Genomic DNA, 18815 nt, shown 5'->3' on the forward strand with positions numbered 1-18815 from the left:
TTGACCTGAGTTTTTATAGAAACCAACATGTAAATACTATCCACTTTCTCTCGTCTGTCTAAACAAAGGCATGTTGTTAGTCCAGTGCGCCGTATTCTCAGAGCATCCATTTCCAGAGCTCAGAGTCTGGTGGTCTCTAGGTTCTGGTGGCCTCCTGTCTCAATCTGATTGTATTGAAGGCAGAAGTAAATGCAGTCAGGACTGACTTCTTGAATTGTACACATTTCATTGACTAAGCCCAGTGAAGGAGCCAGAACAGTGACCAGCAAAAGGTTCCCTGGCTTTTCATTGGCTCTGCTGGGAGTCACATGCCCAGGGCTGAGCCAATCACTGTGGCCCAGGGGCTGGAAATGCAAACTGTTTTTTCCCAGAGCTGTGAGGGGGCAGGGCTGGGTACCATCCGCCAAAGGCAGGCAGGGGTGGAGGGTGGAGTGGTTTCCCAGGGCAAGGTGGGCTTCCTGGGGTCACAGGCTGAGGAGTGAGGACAGGTGGGAACACCTGGATATTGGAACATGGAAGTATCAAGGGCACCCTTCATTCCTTTAGAAGTTGGTGGGTACGTGCTCTGTGCCAGGTGGCCAGTACCTGTGCTGGTGGCCAGGCCCACCACGCAGCTCGCAGTTATGGGTCTGGGGTCCATGGGTCTTGGCTTGGTGAGAGGCCTCAGGTTCAAATTACACGTGTTTACTTTTCAGACTTGGGGGAAGCAGAGGCGAAAACCCAGACTTGGGAAACAAACCATATTTGAATCATCTGTATCACTTGCTGGGGAACTTTGTATTAGTTGCTCTGTTTCTCTGAGCTTGTCTCCTCATCTGTAAAGTGAATGCGGATTTGATTTGAGCATTAAAGATGAGCAGATATGTACAGGACGCTTCTGCTCTGAGCTGGGTTCTTTGGCGTTTGGCAGATAGGACTGGTGTCATTCCACTGTTGGTGGGGTCCTGCGGACCTTTGCAAGGATGTGATGAAACGGTGAGCTCCACACTGGTTCTTTCCCAGCATGAGTGTGTGTGCAGATCACCCAGGAATCTTGCTAAAATGTGGTGCCTGGGACTCTGCATTTCTAACCAGCATGTACAGTCTTGGTCAGATTTGCCTCACTCAGCACCACGGATGGTATCCGGTATACCCTAGGCTTGATTGGGTGGAGGCTATACTCCACCCTAGGCTTGATTGGGTGGAGGCTGTACCCCCACAGGTCCTGAGGGGTCCACGTGCAGCCTCCTGCTTCCTACTCCTCTTGGGGCCAGGCTAGAGCTTGGGAAGGTGAGCCATTGGCTCTGCCTGCAACCTTGTATCCCGCTTACCTGTCTCCTGTGCACTGACCCCAAGGACCACCATGTGCATTGCCCTTCCCACCCCTGCCCTCAAGCAAGCCCTGTGTGCGTCTGCTTGGACCCAGTGAGGAGCCCCTGCTCCCCAGCCCTCGGGGGCTCCCCAGTGCCCTCAAGGTCACATCCATGCTCTAGCTGAAGAGGGTCCACCAAGGTCTTCAGCTTTTGCTTTGCTGAGCTCCCAGTGTGGCCACCACCTCTTCCAAGATACCCTCCTGCCTCCTGCACCCCCCCCAGCTTCCTCCTGGGGGTGCCTCATCCCAGCATTCACAGCACAGAATTGTAACTGCCCCCCTTCCAGCCACCTGCCCTAACAGACTGTCAGCCACTTGAACAGGAACTGGGTCTTTTCCCCCTGGCTCTAGTGCTGAGTCTGGGGCTTGTAATAGGGTAAATGCTCTGGGAGGAGTCGGTTGGTTGAATGAATGAATGAATGAATGAACAAATGAATGAGTGAATGAGAGAACAAAGAAGTGAGGAACCAGTAGGTGAGTACATTGACTAGAAGAGTTCTCTGTAATGTGTCAAGCACGGTATAGACAAGATCCATTGTTAGTAATAACATTTCCCTCACAGGGTTTACACATTCCTGGCGAAAGAATTTACCTGAGGGCCTGGCACACAGGGACTGTTCACAGACACAAGCTCAGTACTTCAGCACGGTTTGTGCTGCACAGCTGGGGCACATTACTTCTGTCTTGTACAGCCCCACGGGAAGTAGTGTTTGGAGCACCCCGTCTCCCCTCTTTGCATGTGGGAAAGTAAGGCTCAGAGAGGCCACGCGCCTGGCCCCTGGTCACACAGCTCATAAGCGGAGGAGCTGGGATTGGAACCCAGTGTGGAGATTCAGTCTCTAAGGAAGCCGGGGGTGTGGCTTTGGCTTGCGAGTGACAGGTGAGGACCTCAGTCTCCCTGCTCTGCTGTCTGAGGCCCTCTGGCCTTAGCATCCTGGGTGGGGTGTATAATTCCCAACACCACAGCGCCTGCTTTGGTGTCTTGCAGCCTCTGCTCAGCAGGTAGTGTCAGCTACACCGGGTGACAGCCCAGCCTGGCCTACAGGAAGGAGGTAACACAGCTGACCGCAGTGCTTATGCAAACGGCCTGCAGGAACAAGGGCCTCCTCCCAGCGCCCTGGAGCTGCTTTGCCTAATCCGAGTCCACACTCCAGGGCCTGGGGAAGGGTGATGGGGCGGCTTTGCTGGCCCCCTTGGGCTTTCCTGCACATCCTCCTTGGGCAGAAGGAGATGAGCGACTCTGGGCTGTAAGCTGGTCCCAACTCTGCCAAGGGTTTCCTGTGTGACCCCAGGCTGGACCTTCAACCTCTCTGATCCCTGGGCATGTCCAGGAGGCCCTGAGATGTTATGGAGTTTCAGTGCACAGAAAAGTGCTTTGTTTCTTTAGTATTAAGATTTGTAAAGTCGTGGACCGGAGTCCCCTGAGCAAGACCTCCAGCCCCCTAGTCTGGGAGGGTGTGGGAGGCAGCTCTCTCTCTCCCTCTCAGAGGGTGAAGCTGCCTGAGAGCTTGTCAGAGTCCCACTGGGACTTTTCAATACTTCTAGTGCAAAAGACCCCTTAAAAGTGATCATTCACCTGCAGACTTTATATACACAGCCTAGTAAGATTTGTAAGTTGCATTTAAAACTTCACAAAGAATTGGATTTTCAAACTGGTGCCCCTTTAATAAATACAATAAAGCTTTTAAAAAATCCCATGAGATAAAAGCTGCCAAAATTAATTTTAATTTTTAATCCACCACTTCCTACCCGTGTTTGGTCAGGTCCCCTCTCTTTCTGAAAATCGTGTAAGGACATCCAGGGGTGAGTTTACCCTGAGGCTTTCACAGCCAGTGTGTCAGGGCCCCACTCTGTGTGGGCTCCTTACAAGGCCCAGCACCTGGTTTAATAAACAAACAAAATCCTAATACTGCATTCTTTTCCTTTAAGACGGCCCCTCAAACCTGAATCCCCCCTGATCGCAAAGCACTGAGTTCCGAGGCCTCTTGGTGAAAAATGCTAGGATAGAAAATGTTCCTCTGACTCATTTATTGAGCACCTATGGTGTAGAGATTTCTGTCCTCCAAAGCTTTTTTTCTAGCAGGGAGGACCCTGCATAAATAAAAAGATGCTAATTGTAGACAGTGAGGAAAATACAGTAATGGCTTCTGTTCCTTTTACTTTCGTCCGTGGGACCCCTTCTGCAGTGAATGTTTTAAACAGCAACCTTTTTAAAAAATATATTTTATTTTATGTGGGGAGGCAATTAGGTTTTTAGAAGAGGTACTGGGGATTGAACTCAGGACCCTGTGTATGCCAAGCATGCGCTCTACCACTTAAGCGGTACCCTCCCCCCTAAATAGTAACTTTTACTTCCTGATAACAGTCTGGCGGGCTCACCAAGCCCCAGAAATAGATGTGATGGAATCCTTCAAACTGACTGGTGCAGGTCAGGGGGACGCCTGATTAGATAGAGCTGCGTTGCAGAAATATTTTTAGATTCACCGAGCCACCAGAGGTGGGGTGGCTCCTGGGATGAACGTGACCACAGACGTGTGCAGGGAAGAAAAAGGATGCGGCCGCTTGCTGTCAAGTGCCACCAGCAGCACGCCGAGCAGGATCTGATGGGCCAGACCCGGGGCATCAGCAGGAGTCCCACCCCCGGGGCCTGTCTTGCGTCCCACAGCAGAGCCTCCCGTTTACCCAGTGAGGGGTTAGCCAGGCTCAGGAGCCTACATGGGAGCCCAGCCCCCCTCCGCTGGGTGCTCACGTGTGCCAGGCTGGGCTGGACGCGCACCTATGTGGTCCCAAGGGTCTCGGGGGCTCTCTGAGGTTTCCCACCATCACCCCACTGTCCAGATGAAGAGGCTGAGGCTATGGCGGTCAAGGTCCCACCGCAGGGCTGGCTTTTGGAGTAGCTGGAGCCCTGAATCCCTGTGATCATCTCGCTTTTTGCCCAATTAAGCCACTTTTTAACCCAGTTGCTTTGCTTTTCATCTGTCAAGTAGCTAAATATTTACTTTTTTTTAAAATTAAACTTAATTTTTTTAAGTGGAGGTACTGGGAATTGAACCTAGGACCTCATGCATGCTAAGCACACCCTCTACCCGGAGCTATACCCTCCGCCCACTTTTTTTTTTTTTTTATTTGAAGAAGTGTTCACGACAGTGAAAGAGTTGAGGCCCTGCCTAGATCATGAGGCTGTTTTGCTGTCAGTATTTAATGCCCTCCAGGAGTTAACCAGACCTCCCTGTAAAACCTCAGCTGGGATGAGGCATGCTCACTTACAAAGAAAATCCCACAGTCACTTGTAAAACTGCCCAGGAAACGAGGGTGTGAGCAGCCCCAGGGCTCTCCCACCTGCTCAGGCGAGAGTGTGAAGTCAGAGGTGAGAAGGGGTGCCCTGAGACGTCAGCTTGGTGTGGAAGGGCGCCCAGGTGTCCCCCGGAGCAGGGAGACGCTTTCTCAATGGTTTTAAATTTACTAGCGGGGACTCAAATAAAAAAATTTTGAGAGACATCCCAAGATGGTTAATACTTGACTCAGTCCTTGCTTTACAAAAGTAGGCATTAGGCGGCCTTCCACAGAGGGTTATAGTTCCAAGGACATGAAATTAGAAGGGAGGCTCCCTCTGCTCCTCGTGGTGGCTTCTGTTCAGGTGGATGTGCATGTGTGTGTGAGAGAGAGAGAGAAAGAGACAGAGGTAACTGGCATACAAGCAAGTTCATTATCTACGGTGACAAAGGAAGGAAACGGGGCAGACAGGGGAATCCCCTGGGAGCACTGTGAGAAGGTGGACCTTGGGATAGGTGGTCGGTGAAGGCTCCTCGGAGGTGGCCGCGTTGGGGCTGAGAGCCGAATGGGGAGGAGGAGCCCGTGTGCAGAGGGAAGCGGGCAGGGTGCTCCGGGCAGAGGTGGGACCCAGCTCTGTCAGCCTGAGTGGTGAGAGGACGGAGTTGGGGGCAGATTACAGAGGTCCGTCTTGGCTGTAGCAAGGACTCCTCCCTGACTTGAAATACCACCTGGATGTTTACTCCCAAATTCCTATCTCTGGCCGGGACACCTCCTCTGAACTTGGCTCACGTAGCCACTGCCCATCCACTTGATGTCCCAAGGCCATCTCACACTTAACATGTCCCGAGTTGACCCTCTCGTCCTCCCAGATGTCCCTCCTCCGGACGATCCAGCAGCCTCCCCTGGACCTCCTCCTCCTGTTCTCACAGCGATGCACAGGGAGCCTACGAAAATGGCTCTTCCCTGCTCTATGCTCCATCTCACCAGGTAAAATGAAGTCACAGCCGCCTGGTCCATGCGTGTCCTGCACATCCCTGTGCGGTGGGTCTCACCACCCCTCTGACCTCCTGACCGTCTTCCTTTTACTCCTTCTGTTCCAGCCACGTGGACATTCTTGCTGTTCCAGCCTCAGGGCTGTAGCATGGGCCGTTCCTTCTTTCTAGAATGCTTTTCCCCAGGGTAGGGTTTCCACTGGCACTAGGTCATTCTTGTTGGGGCAGGGCTGGGGGGCGTCATCTATATTGTAGGATGCTGAGCACCGCCCCTGACCTCTACCCACTAGCCGCCAGTGGCACCTTTTCCTAATGTGACGACCAAAAATGTCTGCAGACGTCACCAAGCGTCCCCTGGGACTGAGAACTTGCCTCCTTCAGGTCTGTGCTCATGTCTCACCGTGAGGCCTTCCCTGAACATCCCACTGAGACTTTCACTGGCTCCCTGTGTCTCCTCCATCCCCAGGCTGCTTGGTTTGTCTTCGAAGTGCTTCTCTCTGCCTGAGATACCGTTTTCTGTCTGTATCATTTCCCCAGCTAGAACCCCAGGAGGCATCGTGTCTGTCCCATGGCTGCTGAAGCCAGCACCCGAACAGTGCCTGGGACGTGGAAGGTGCTGGAATGCAGGTCACTGTCCCTGTGATGAGGACATGACAGGTGTTGGGAGGCTGGCCGGGCCCAGGCATGGAGAAAGTGTGTACTGGGGAGGAATGGCTTTGCTGGTTGGTGCTGGCCCAGCTTTTGAAAGAGACATTTGCCTCGGGGCCGGGGGACCAGGGCTGTCCTGCCAGCATCTTTTGTGCAAAGGTATATGGCTGGGAGAACCGCCTGATGGGTGGTATAAGGAATCCTTGGAGCTTCTCAAACACGAACTTGCACAGGAATCCTGGGGATGCAGGTTCTGATTCAGCGGGTTTGGGCCAGCCAAGACTCTGCATCTCTCACAAGCTTCTGAGTGGTCCCGGTGCTGCTTGTTTGGGCTGCACCGTGAGTGGCTCGGCACTGCCTGGGAAGAGGAGTGCTGAATGAGACGTGCTCCCTCCTTCGCCAGCCCCTAGAGGGGAGCCCCAGTCCCCCCCCCCCCCCCCCCCCGCTGTTTAAACATCACAAGCTAAACCCTAAGCGCAAGGAGGGAGTTGGGAAGCGCAGGGCAAGCAGCCTGCGGAGGGGAGAGCCCAGTGGCCTTTCTTGATGTGGGAAGCCCTGGACCCCCAGAGAGCAGGGAGGCCCGAGTTCCAGGCTGAGAATCCTCCCCAGCTCGGAGGCCGGTAAGCCCTGGCAGTGGTTGGGGGCAGCCTGAGTCCCAAACCAGCAGAGAGAACTTTGCAGTTGAGCTGAGCCTCAAAGCCTCCGGAAACCAACCCACACCACGAGGCAGGAGGAAGCGCCCGGCCCACCCTCCTTCGTGGTTTTCAGTCATTCCTTCCGTTGTGGGCTGGACGCTTGTCTTGCCCACGTTCAGGGTTCCGGATGGGGCATCTCAGGGCTGGGTGCGAGCAGATGCCCCAAGAAGCTCTCTCTTGTTCTCTTTAAAGTAAAAACGAACAGCCCAAAGGAAGTAATAAGTGTGAGGACGTGCACGGGGTGGTAGAGCCGGATTCAAAGCTCCTCTGCTAGCTGTGTGTCTGTGGCTTAGTCCCTCCCCCTCTCTGGGCCTCATTTTCTTGCCTATAAAATGGGGGTCATTGACATCGTCCCTCATTGGGTGTGGGAGTGATTAAACGGGGCTGAGTTCACAAGAGCACTCAGCCTGGCTTGGGAAACTTGAGGGGGAAAGTTTAAAACCCAGAGAAGGGGGAGGATATAGCTCAGTGGTAGAGCACGTCGTGCGTAGCATGCACGAGGTCCTGGGTTCAATCCCCAGTACCTCCACTGAAATAAATAACTAAATAAAAAACCTAATTACCCCCTTCCCCATTAAAAAAAAGTAAATTAAAAAACCCCCATAGCAGGTGGACCGCCCTAGGGCCCTGGTGGGCAAACCCCTCCCCACTGGTCACTGAGGCAGCATCACTGGACCACTGGGTGCCGAGCATCAGCCCCGCCCCCAGTCCTGGGCTCAGGGTGAGGCAGAGCTGTTCCCACGGGTGGTGGGGGAGAGGCCTTCGGCTGAGCTGGTTTGACCAGCCCCGTGGGCACCTGGGGCAGGTGGGGAGGAAGGAAAATGAGACCGAAACCGGCCTTTATAGGACTATTGAAGCAGAACCTGCATTTTTACCACAATTCCTGGGATCCACATGCAAGTTCATGTTTGAGAAGGGCCAAGAATTCTGTACACCACCCATCAGGTGCTTCTCCTAGTCACGTGCCTTCACACAAAAGATTCTGGCAGGAAAGCCCCGGTCCCCAGGCAAACGCCTTAAACTGTGGTTAGCCTTTCCAGCCTCTGGTCTCAAGACCTGCACTCAACTTGTTGAAAAGGGAGGTTGGCAAATACCTGGGAACTGCTCCCCCGGGACCAGATAGCCAGGCAGAGCTCTTGGGAGAAGCTGCTCCCGGCCGGAGCTTCCATGTGCCACATCCATCGGGGGCATCGCTCTTAGCAGTGAGTTTCCTCATCTTTCAGGTATGCTCCTACCTTGCAGGATAGTAGCGTAAAGCTCTCGGAACAGTACCTGGCATCTTGGGAGTACATAGAAGGTCGGCTGCTACTGTCATCATCATCATTTCAAAATGAAGAGCTCACTGTGTGTCAGGCAGCACGCTAAGTTCCTTACGTGCGTTACTCATTTAGTCATCTCATTAACCCCATGGTGCTACCCAGATATTCCCCGATCCCCATTTTACAGATGACATGCAGTGTCTCACCTAAGGCCATGTGCCTGGTCAGGGGCCGAGCCCGGACTGGCCCCCAGGTGTGCTTGACTTCACATCCCCTTTGATATTGGAGGTGCTGGGTCTGGACCCAATTCACAGATTCAGAAACTGATGTTTGGAGAGTCGGTGAGGTGCCTGTGCTGAGGGAGAGAGGAGATTTGAGTGTGGTTCTAGCAGCTGCTTGTGGAGAAAGGGGGCTGGGGTTCAGAGACACCTGCACAGACCTGCCAGGGGCTGTGAGGTCAGGGCCCTGGGACGGTGTCCCCAGCTGGATTCCTAGCATCTGCCTCAGCTCCTCTGCTGTCAGTGGGAGGTCAGACCTCTTTTAAGCTGTTAATTATCTTCTCCAGACACACAGTCAGGCTCTTTGAGGTCTTTCTCCCTCTGTCCTCCTGGGCCACTGCTGTCTGCTCTCTTTCTCTTTCCCACATCAGCCCAGGGTCCCTCTGCCCCTTTGTGGGGACTCCTGGTGCCTGGTGGGGGGGATGCTGCTGGCGGGTCCCTTCGTGCCTTCACACGCGTAGGGGTGGGGTTTCCCCCAGGCCCCCAGAATCTGCAGTTTCCCTGTGTTTGGCCTCTGTCCTTCCTGGGGAATTAACCAGACCCACTTCCCAGCTGTGTCCCTGAACGTGATCCTTCCAGCAACCCTGGGGGACAGCTCCCCTGAGAGCCCCTTCCAGTGCTTAACAAGGCAGAGCCGGCTTGTGATGCTCTGCAAGGACCTGCAGATGGAGAGCTCCTGGGGGCGGTGGAAGGTGTGGACACCTGGGGAAGGAGCCAGCCTGGCGCAGGCCAGGTGCCCTGCCCGCCCCCACAGTCCCTTCCGCTCCGCTGTCTGTTCCGCACTGCCGTGTGTTGACCATGCAAGGCCCTGAGGATGCGGTGCTGCGGGAATGAGAGTCCCACCCCCATGGCCTGGGGTGCCCAGAAGCCTCTGTCCGTGGAGCCCTCACTCCTCTCCAGGCCCCGTGCTGAGTGCGTTCCAGACTTCCTCGCACGCAAGCACATGACAGCCTTGTGAGGCTCCTGTTTGCAGAGGAGCACACGGGGCCTCAGAGAGGCTAAGTCACTTGTCTCAGGTGGCAGAGCTGGTAGAACCCAGGTGTGATTCCAGAGGTGTGCCCACTTCACAGATGAGGAGACGGAGGCTCAGGAAGGGTTAAACAGTAGCCAGGACTGCTGAACAGTGAAAGCCAGAGAGGGCTTGGGGTCTCGAACAGTGAAAGCCAGAGAGGGCTTGGGGTCTCGTGCTGACGCCCACGTAGCAGCTGGTTGCTTCCTTTCCGTTCTCCCAAGCTCCCCACGGCCCCTTTGACCTGACCTGTTCCCATTCTGGGGGCTCTGCGTTTTCCATCTGTTTCCGCCTGCGGTTGCTTCCCACTGATGAGGAGGGAGGGAGGATGGGGTCCGTGCTCAGGCAGAGTGGACTGTGCCGTGCCAGTGAGACGATCTTTCACAGACGGAAACACCTGGGACCCCAAACCCAGCTCAAGAGCGGAACTTTCTCAGCCCCAAGAGCCCCCTCCTGCTCCCGCCTAGTCACCATCCCCGGAGATAGTTGACCATTAACTGGACTTTGAACCACAAGATTCGTGTCCTACACTTTGTTCTTTATATCATTGGAGCCGTAGAGCAGCGTTCTCTGCTTTTTTTGGTTTTTAAAAATATTTGGGGAGCATTTTAAAACAGCTCTATTGAGATATAATTCACATGTAGTACAATGTACCCATTTAAAGTCTGCAGTCAATTTTAGAACATTTTCATCAGCCCCAAAAGAAACCCTGTGCTGACTGAGTCCACTGTCCCCCTGCCCCAGGCATCCACCAGTCTGCTCTCTGTCTCTGTGGATGTAAATGGAATCGTATCATACGTGGCCTTTTGTGTCTGGCGTCTTTTACTGACTACTGCATCCCTTTCTCGGCCAAATAATATTCCGTTGGTGCAGGCCAGGTGCTCGAGCGTGTTGCCTCCTTCAGAACTGAGCCCCCAGGAATCTAAAGTGTTGGTGTCCACTGACGCTGGCTCCTGGGTTTGGCCAGTTGCTGAAAGCAAGCCAGGCTGGGAGTGTTACGGAAACGACAGGCCAGCCAAGAAACAAGCACCACTCGGAGGGCTGGAGCACTCAGATGTATTACGCCGGCGGGCTCAGAGGGGCTTCTGCTCCGAAGCTCTGAGCACCTCCAAGACGTGCGCGTGAGGTTTTATAGGGTAAAGTACAAGCTTGGGGTATTTGGCCAATAGGCATGGAACAGCTTTAGCAGCATCATTAACACAAAAGTGGAGGCGGGGAGGCAGCAAGCCAACATTCCAAAGCCAGATATGTATCTTTGAAAACCCAGCTGGCTAGCAAAAAAATATAAACAGCAAACCAACACTAATTAACTTAGATTTACAAGTTAGTCCAGCAGAACTCAGATCAGTATTCCAATACTTAGACTTGTGAGTTATCTTGTTAGCCCAGCCCAGCCTCTCCTTCACATTCCTAGACTTGTGAGTTATCTTGTTAGACCAGCCCGGTTTTTCCTTCACAGGAGCACTGGGGAGAGGGGCGGGCAGCCGCACCGAGATGGAGAAAACACAGGGGGCAGGTGGGAACGGAGCCCTGGGACTCGGTCCTGCTTTTCCTCTCTGAGCCTCAGCCTCCCCATCTGTAAGATGGGGCAGGACAAGGGCCAGCTGTGAGCTCAAAGAGCCTTCCAGCTCAGCTGGCACCTAATTCTCCACATGTGGCACTTCCTCCTTCCCGGCATGGGCTGTTTCTCGTTTTAAGTTCTGAATCTGAGGATCCCTGGACATTCTTGTTTTAAGTAGCTAAAATCCTCCCACCTCCCCACCCCCGCTCTGGGTCTGCCTCCTTGTTCTTGGGGATTACCGCTGGTGCCCGAGGGCCTTTCCAAGGCCCCTGCCCATTGTCCACAGAGCAGAAGACAAAGTAAGCAGGAAGCAGATTCTGAGAACAAAGAAGGGTCTCCTGTGGGCAGGTCAGGTTGCCTGCAAACCCGCAGCCTCCAGGACCCCGCGACACCTGTGGCCGGCAACAGAGCTGTCGGTCGGGTTTGAAATTCACCCTCTCCTGCAAACATCTCTTTTTTTTTTAACAGCTTTACTGAAACATAGTTCACATACCTTACACTCACCCACTAAATGTGCAATGCAATGGCTTCTGGTGTGTTTATATAGAGTTATGCATCCATCGCCATGATCAGTTTCACAGCATTTTCATCATCCCCCAAAGAATTTAGCCACCATTCTCCATCACTCCCAACCCCCAGCCTCTGGCAACCAGTAATCTCCTTTCAGTCTCTGTGAATTTACTTATCTCAAACATTTCATATAAATGAAATCATACATTGTGTGGCTTTTTGTGTCTGGCTTCTTTCACTTAGCATCTTTGTCCCCAAGGTCTGCCCGTGTTGTAGCATGCGTCCATAGTTCATTTCTTTTTACGGCTGAATAATACTCCATTGTATGAGTAGATCATGTTTCTTCAGTTACCTGTTGGTAGACACTTGAGATGGTTGTACTTTATGGCTGTTAGGAGGAATGCTGCTCTGAACATTCACGGACAAGTTTTTATGTGGATGGATGTTTCCATTTCTCTGGGGTGTATACCCAGGTATATACCTGGGAGTGGAGTCACTGGGTCACATGGTAACTCCACGTTTCACCCGTTGAGGACCTGCCAGACTGTCTTCCAGGTCTCCAAGCCAGCATCCTGCTGCTCCAATTCCAGAAGGCCCAATGTGGGGCTTCCCTACCTGGGGTCTGCGACGGGCCTTGGGGGGACCTCTGACACCTTGGAATGGGGTGCTGATCTTGTGTTGCTGTGTCTTCCTGGGTGGGGTGGGTGGATGTCCAGGACCTTTATCAGATGCGCAAAGACCCTCCCTGCTCCCACCAGCCCGAAGGTCAGACAAGGAGGCAGATCAACGCAGAACACTCCAGTCTTATCTCTCAACTCTGTTCTCATGGGACCTGCTCAGGATAAAAATCACAGTTGATAAGCGATGAACACGCCCTCTGACATCACTTTCTTTTCTCATTCTTTTCCCTGGTGCCTCTCCTCCTTGGAACAAAGCAAGGAGAATTTCAACAACGTCCCTGACCTGGAGCTCAACCCGATCCGATCCAAAATCATCCGTGCCTTCTTCGACAACAGGTGGGCCCTTCTGGCACCACTGATGGTGGGTGGCTTTGTTCTCGGCGGGGGCATTTTGCCTTGGTAAGTTCTAGCATTAATTGTGTGCTCAGAACAGCCCCTTAAGCTGACACAGAGAAGAGGGGGCTGTGTCAGGTAGGAGCTACAAGCACAGGTCCGGGGTCTGGCAGGCCTGGACTCGTAGCTGGGTGACTTGGGACAGCTCACTCAGTCTCTCTAGGCCTCTGTATTAGTTAGCTATAGCTGTGTAACAAATCACCCCCCAAACTTAGCAGTTTAAAACAATACATGTTTATTAGCCCACTATTTCTATGCATCAGGGATCTGGGTTCTTGGTCTCAGGGTGGGTCAGCTGGGGCTGCAGTCACTTGAAGGCTCCACTGGGGGAGGCTCTGCCTCCGAGCTCACTCACATGGCTGGAGGCGTCTCATGGACTGGTCCCTAGGGATACCACTTGTGGCAGCTGGCTTCCCCCAGTCAGATGTTCCAGTGAGAGAGAGGGAGAGAGATCGGGCATCTGGGATGGAAGACACCATCTTTTGGTAACTTAATCTTGCAAAACCTCCCATCACTTTTGCTATATTCTCTTCATCAGAAGTGAGTCACTAGGTCACCCCAAACTTGGAGGGGGCACTGTACAGGTGCATGCATACCAGGAGGCAGGGGTCACTGGGGGCTTCTTGGAGGCTGCTTCAGTTCCCTCATATACAGAATGGAGGTAATGATAGCACCTGACTCTCATGGTCGCTCTGAGGCTGCGCTGAGATGGTGCTTGTTGAAGATCTGGGGTAGCTGTCATTGGGCTCATCATTCTGGCTTATAGATGGAGAAACTGAGGCAGAGAAGGACAGCGTCCCAGAGCTGAGGCTGAGACCAGAGTTTATGGCCCCAGACGTCTAGTGTGGTCGGAGTTGAAATACTCACGTGATTGGATGGAGATCACATGTCTGAGGCTTGGTTGAGAGGTGGAAGGTGGGCACACCCTCCTCAGGCTGCAGCAGCCTGTGGACAAACACACCAGGGCCCCAGGCCTGACACCCTGTGTCCGCAGAGATCACTAAGAAACAGAGCACTGGCAGAAAGAGGAAAGAGGAAATAGGTAGGAGGGGATAGGACCTGCTGAGGCCATGTAATGGGTAGGGACTTCCCAGGAGAGGTTTCAAGTTGTGTGAGCCTGAACTGCCCAGCTCTGGTTCTGCCACAGCTGTGGGGCCCCAAGCAAGACTCTGAGCCTCATCTGTTCATGGGGTAGGGTTAGGGGTTCCTCAGGCTGCCCCAGAAAATGCAGAGGCCTTCCTCCAGGGCCCACAGGGCGAGCCCTGAGGAAAGAGTGCCCGAGAGTCAACTAGGCAAAGCAGAGAGAGAACAGAACTGCATGTGCAAAGGGCCTGTGGCACAGAGTATAGGACTGTGAGTGGCAGAGAGGAGGCCTGGCTGGAGCACAGAGAGGTGTCGGGTGGACAGGACTGCATTGTGCAGCTCTTAAATCAGCAAGAGGGGTCTTGACTTCAACCTCAGAGCAGCAGTGGGGTGCTGATGGGCTTTAAGGTGGGGTGCAGAGCATGAACCTGGTTTGCATCTTACAGATGGGGACTGAAGCCAGGGTCCGCCAGGCTGGAGCCAGGGCTCCTGAGTGGAGGGTTGCGGTAGGCAGCTTTGAGACACCTGAGAGGGGATAACAGGACAGAGGTAGGTCGGGTCTAGGGGTGGGGGTGAGAGAGTCTGTACCAGAGGAATCTTTACAGCAAATTGTCACATTTGCCAAAGGGGGAATCTTTGAAGTCACACAGTCAGTGACAGATCAGTGATGGGGTCCAGTGCCCCTCTCTCCTTGTTCATCCTGGTTCTGCCTTCGGAATCTCAGAGGGAGGCCTGGAGGGCAGGAGGCAGAGCAGAAGAGGTAGCGGAGCCGGGAGGTACCCGGGTGGGTGAGGACGTGGCTGTCTGGGCTGGAGGCCTCCCAGGAAGGCCGTGAAAAGTGACCAGAGCCTCGTGGGCACCTGGTGTGAGAAGAGGGTATATGTGCCTGCGTGTGTGTTTGTGTGTTCGTGTGCCGGCTCGTACGTGTCTACAAGGCTTGTTTCCAAAACACTGGATGCACACTTGGCCAGGTGTGACGTTGGCGGGGACCCAGCCTTCTGTGGGTGGAGCTGGAGGGACTGGTGTTTCCCAGGGTTCTGGGCGTGGAGAGGATGCCAGCCCTGGAGGTACTGGCGAACCCCGCTTCCCCCAGCCTGTGGAGCCCACCTGGGGCCAAGAGCCTGGCAGGCCTGGTCCTCCCGTCCTCGCTGCCACCCTAAGGAGGGAGCTTGGTCAGACTGGAGAGGGGCAAGGGGGGAGCCTCCGGTCTCCTAACTGGGGGCCAGGTTTCACAGGTGCACACGTTGGTCCAAACGTGAGATTTGTACCTTTCACTATATGTAATTATTTCTTAAAACAAATCTGCCCTCAGTGGTCACCTGTGGGAGCCGGCAACAGATCCAGGAGTTGTTTTTAGCTCTTAGGGTGGAATTCAGGTGTGGCCATGAGCGCAGCCTCTGCCGAGGGATCGGGGTGTGGGCAGGACCGGAGCTGAAACCTGAGTCCACAGTGCGCAGTCGGGGGCAGGAGAGACCTCTACTTGGAGCCTCTGAAGTTAGGATAGAGCTGTTGAGGGCAGGTGCAGGCGCAGAGCCCCCTGAGGGATGGGGGAAGAGGCCTTAGTCGATCAGGGATGTTGAGTGTCCAGAAGGTGGACATTGAAACAAGCCTCCGGGCCCCTGAGTGGGGGCTGGGCTGGGCTGGGCGGGTCCCTCCGAGAGCTGGAGGAACTTCCAAAGGGCATCGAGCGGGGGAGCCACAGAGTCTGATGTCCTTTTTGCAAAGCTCAGGAGTGAAACTGGTGACTGACTGGATGTGATGGGGAGGGAGCAAGGGCCTCCTGGTCTGCAGCACGGGCAGCTCGTGAGGCACCTGCTGTGGGGAGTTGCCATCGGAAGGTGATGCGGGAGGGAAGAGGGCATGGCCTCCCCCCGTAGGTCCTGGGACCTCAGCCTTGGGCAGCTGCTTAGAGACACAGTGAGGAGAAAGGGAGGCGCCAGGTGAGTCAGGCAGCCCAGAAGTCACCAAGGAGGGGCAAGTTAAGGAACGGCTTCCCGTCCAGACCCAGAACAGCTCAGAGCGCTCGCACCCTCCACATCTCGCCCTGTAAGTGCTGACAAGGAGGGGAGGGAGGGGCTGGAGATGAGATATTCCTTTCAAGAAATAGCAGTATCTGCCTTGCTTCCTAAGATGATTTGGGGACCGGACAGTGATCGGAAAAGCCAAAAAGCCAGTCCTAGAGGGCAGTTTGGGTGGGGTCCGCCCTACCTCCAAGAGCTCTGTTCCTTACTGGGTCATGGAGTTAAGGAAGCAAAAACACTGCTGTAAATCAATGCTCTCGTGCTGGGCTGCAGATTTGGATGTAGCCCCCATTCTTCCATCTGCCAACCCTGGCCTTGGGTGCCCTGTTTTGGAAATAGAGTGGAGAGCAGGTAGGTCTGGCTCCAGGTGCTATGTCTGGGTTTCCTCGGCCTCTGCACTCTCGTTGCCTTTAAAGCCCATGATGTGGGCCCGTGTGGACCGCTCCCCCCACCAGGGACACTAGGAGGGGAAGGGACCCCTCGCCCCTGAATCGGGTCCTGATGCTGAAGCAGCCTGGTCTCGACCTGCCCTGAAAAGGACACAGATGTGGCCTCCCTGCTCCTGGGCCTGTCATGTGTCCCCCCTGAGCTCATCTTCATCCCTCTCACTACAGTCTGAGCTCCTTGAGAAGGACGTGCAACCCAGCAGCAAAAAGTACCTCAGAGGAGTCTGGAAAATCCCAGGGCTATTTTTACTCCCTGTAAGTGTGGTCTGTGCCCCTAACAGCAAGAACTCAGATTATTGAACATCTGTCTGGAGGAGCAGTAGGGAAACCTTTGTAAGATAGAAGCTTTCAGGGAAGATGGAGAAAAACGTTCAAAGACTAGGTTTCCTCAGTCCAGGGACGATCTCACCTCATCTCTCTGATTTCTTGTTTCACAACCTGCCTTCCCTGTTCCAGGCTTGGTCGCCACCTCTTTATGGAAAATCAGATTGGGAGCAGTGAGATTTCTAAACTGTGAAGTGTGCTGCACACTTCAGGGGCGGTACTCGAAAAGGAGAAGGTGGACCCCTTACGAGAGACCCGCGAATGTGTGGTCCTGACCCCAGGTGGGGCCCAGGTGCATTTGAGAAGCACTAGCCCTTGACTGTGAGTCATCCCGGGCCAGCCGGGGGCTATCTCTTTGCGAGGATGCACAGTGAGGGCAGGGGGAGCCCTCAGCCGGTCAGCCCGCTGGCAGCCTGGCCCTGAGGGAGTCAGTCAGTGAAGGGGGTTTGACAGCGATGGGTCAGGAGCCCATGTTTGGTGCAAGTCGTCTCCAGGTTGTTTTCTCAAAACTCTTCTCCGCCAGGACCTGTGCCCGATGGCCTCTTGACGCACTCACACACTGGCTGAGTCCCCGCCGTGTGCTAGGCATGGGGCAGACCCAGCCTGCGGGGCGCTGCCCCTTCAGAAAAGCACCTGCATACAGACAACCTCAAACCTGCCCTGACATATTAGAAAACCTGCAGCCACAGGTGAACATTGCCTCTCTGGTAGGAAACAGATGATCTCAGAGCTGCCTGCAACTGATCACTGTGCTGGAGTTTCAGACAGCCAAGAGAGAGCAGGAATTGGCAAACTTTTTCTCTAAAAGGCCAGAGAGTAAATATTTTAGGCTTTGTGGGCCGCATGGTCTCCGTCACAACTGCTCAACTCTGTCTTCCTAGCTTGAACACAGCCACATATGTAAATGAATGGGCCTGGCTGTGTGCCAATAAAACTTTATTTATGGAGGCTGAAATTTGAATTTCATGTAGATTCCACTTGCCATGAGGTACGATTCTTTTTTTTTTTTTTAAATTCTTTTCAAACATTTTTTTCAACTGTATAAAAACGTAAAAACCTTTCTTAGCTCATGGGCCATAGGTGGCAGGTGGGATTTGGCCCCCAGGCTGCAGGCTGCTGGCCCCTGATCTAAAGGAAAGAGTCTAGAGGTATACCTTGGTGAATTACTGCCTCGGTGTCCCATGTGTGAGGGCTTGGCTCTGTGCATTGAAGCACACCTGGGCAGCCCTCCTTCCCAGCTTCCCAGTAGCAGTTGACTGTGTACCCCCTGTCCCAGCCCCCCAGCCAGTGAGTTCTTGGGAGAGGGCAGCGCGGGGTGGGACTAAACCCTCTGGGGGCCCCGGTTTTTCCCTGAGCAGGTTGCTGGGAAACAGAACCCAAGGCTGGGACAGCCATCGTAGGCGGTGCATGTGCCCGGAAGGGCTGGGTTCTTGAGAGCTGTTGGCAGCCAAAGGACAAGAGTCCGTTCTTAATGTGTCTCTGACACCCCCTCGTTGTTCCCGCAGGAACCTGCGCAAGGGACCCAGCGGCCTGGCCGATGAGATCAACTTCGAGGACTTCCTGACCATCATGTCCTACTTCCGGCCCATCGACATCGCCATGGACGAGGAGCAGGTGCAGCTCTGCCGGAAAGAGAAGCTGCGATGTGGGTGTCCTGGGTCCCCTCCCCAGGGCACACTTGACCCAGCAGCTGGTGGTTTTCTGGGACTAGAAGGGGTGTGTGGGTGATGGGAAAAGAGCCATCAGTCCTGGTCCCAACACTAAGCAGCCGGGTGACCTCGGACCTGGTGGTGGGGATGAGAGCTGTGGACACGGGTGGTTCTGAGGCTGGATGAGATCACCCAGGCAGTCAGGGATGCTGGAGAAGTTCCTTTCTCCGCCTCCCTGGCCCATCCCCCACCACCCTACGCAGCTTCACTGGGCGGCCTCCGTGGGGACCGTCTGTCCCAGAGGAGCCTCCGCTGGCCCTGGGCTTCTGAGCAAGTTTAGTCACGGACCAGGGTGGCCTCCATCCCACCTCCTCCTGCCCCGCCGCCATGCACTTTCCCATGACTCCTTCACCCGTCCCAAGGCGGCCACGTCTGCAGGGAATGTAAACACAGGGCTGGGCTATACTTAGCTCGGGTTGTGTAGTGAGCTGTTGGGGGCAGGGGGGTGGTGCCTGGTGTCTACCCAGCTTCCAGATTGTTCCAAGGGACAGGTCAGGGGTCATTCATGGGGGCTGTGGAATGGGACAGACTCCGGTTCAAATCTCTGCCCCTCCCTTAATGGGGAGGCTGTGGGCAGACGCCT

General features: G+C 54.4%; 1 protein-coding gene across 1 annotated transcript in view; it reads left to right on the top strand.

The window, feature by feature from the left end:
• Positions 1-18815, top strand: part of TESC (tescalcin) — a 56494-nt gene that overhangs the window by 19242 nt on the left and 18437 nt on the right. The window contains 2 exon segments of the mRNA XM_032472238.1: positions 12512-12592; positions 18029-18168. Of these exon segments, the coding sequence (XP_032328129.1) occupies positions 12512-12592; positions 18029-18168 (221 nt within the window).

Source organism: Camelus ferus, chromosome 32, assembly GCF_009834535.1.
Source record: "Camelus ferus isolate YT-003-E chromosome 32, BCGSAC_Cfer_1.0, whole genome shotgun sequence".
In the NCBI taxonomy this organism is placed as follows: Eukaryota; Metazoa; Chordata; class Mammalia; order Artiodactyla; family Camelidae; genus Camelus; species Camelus ferus.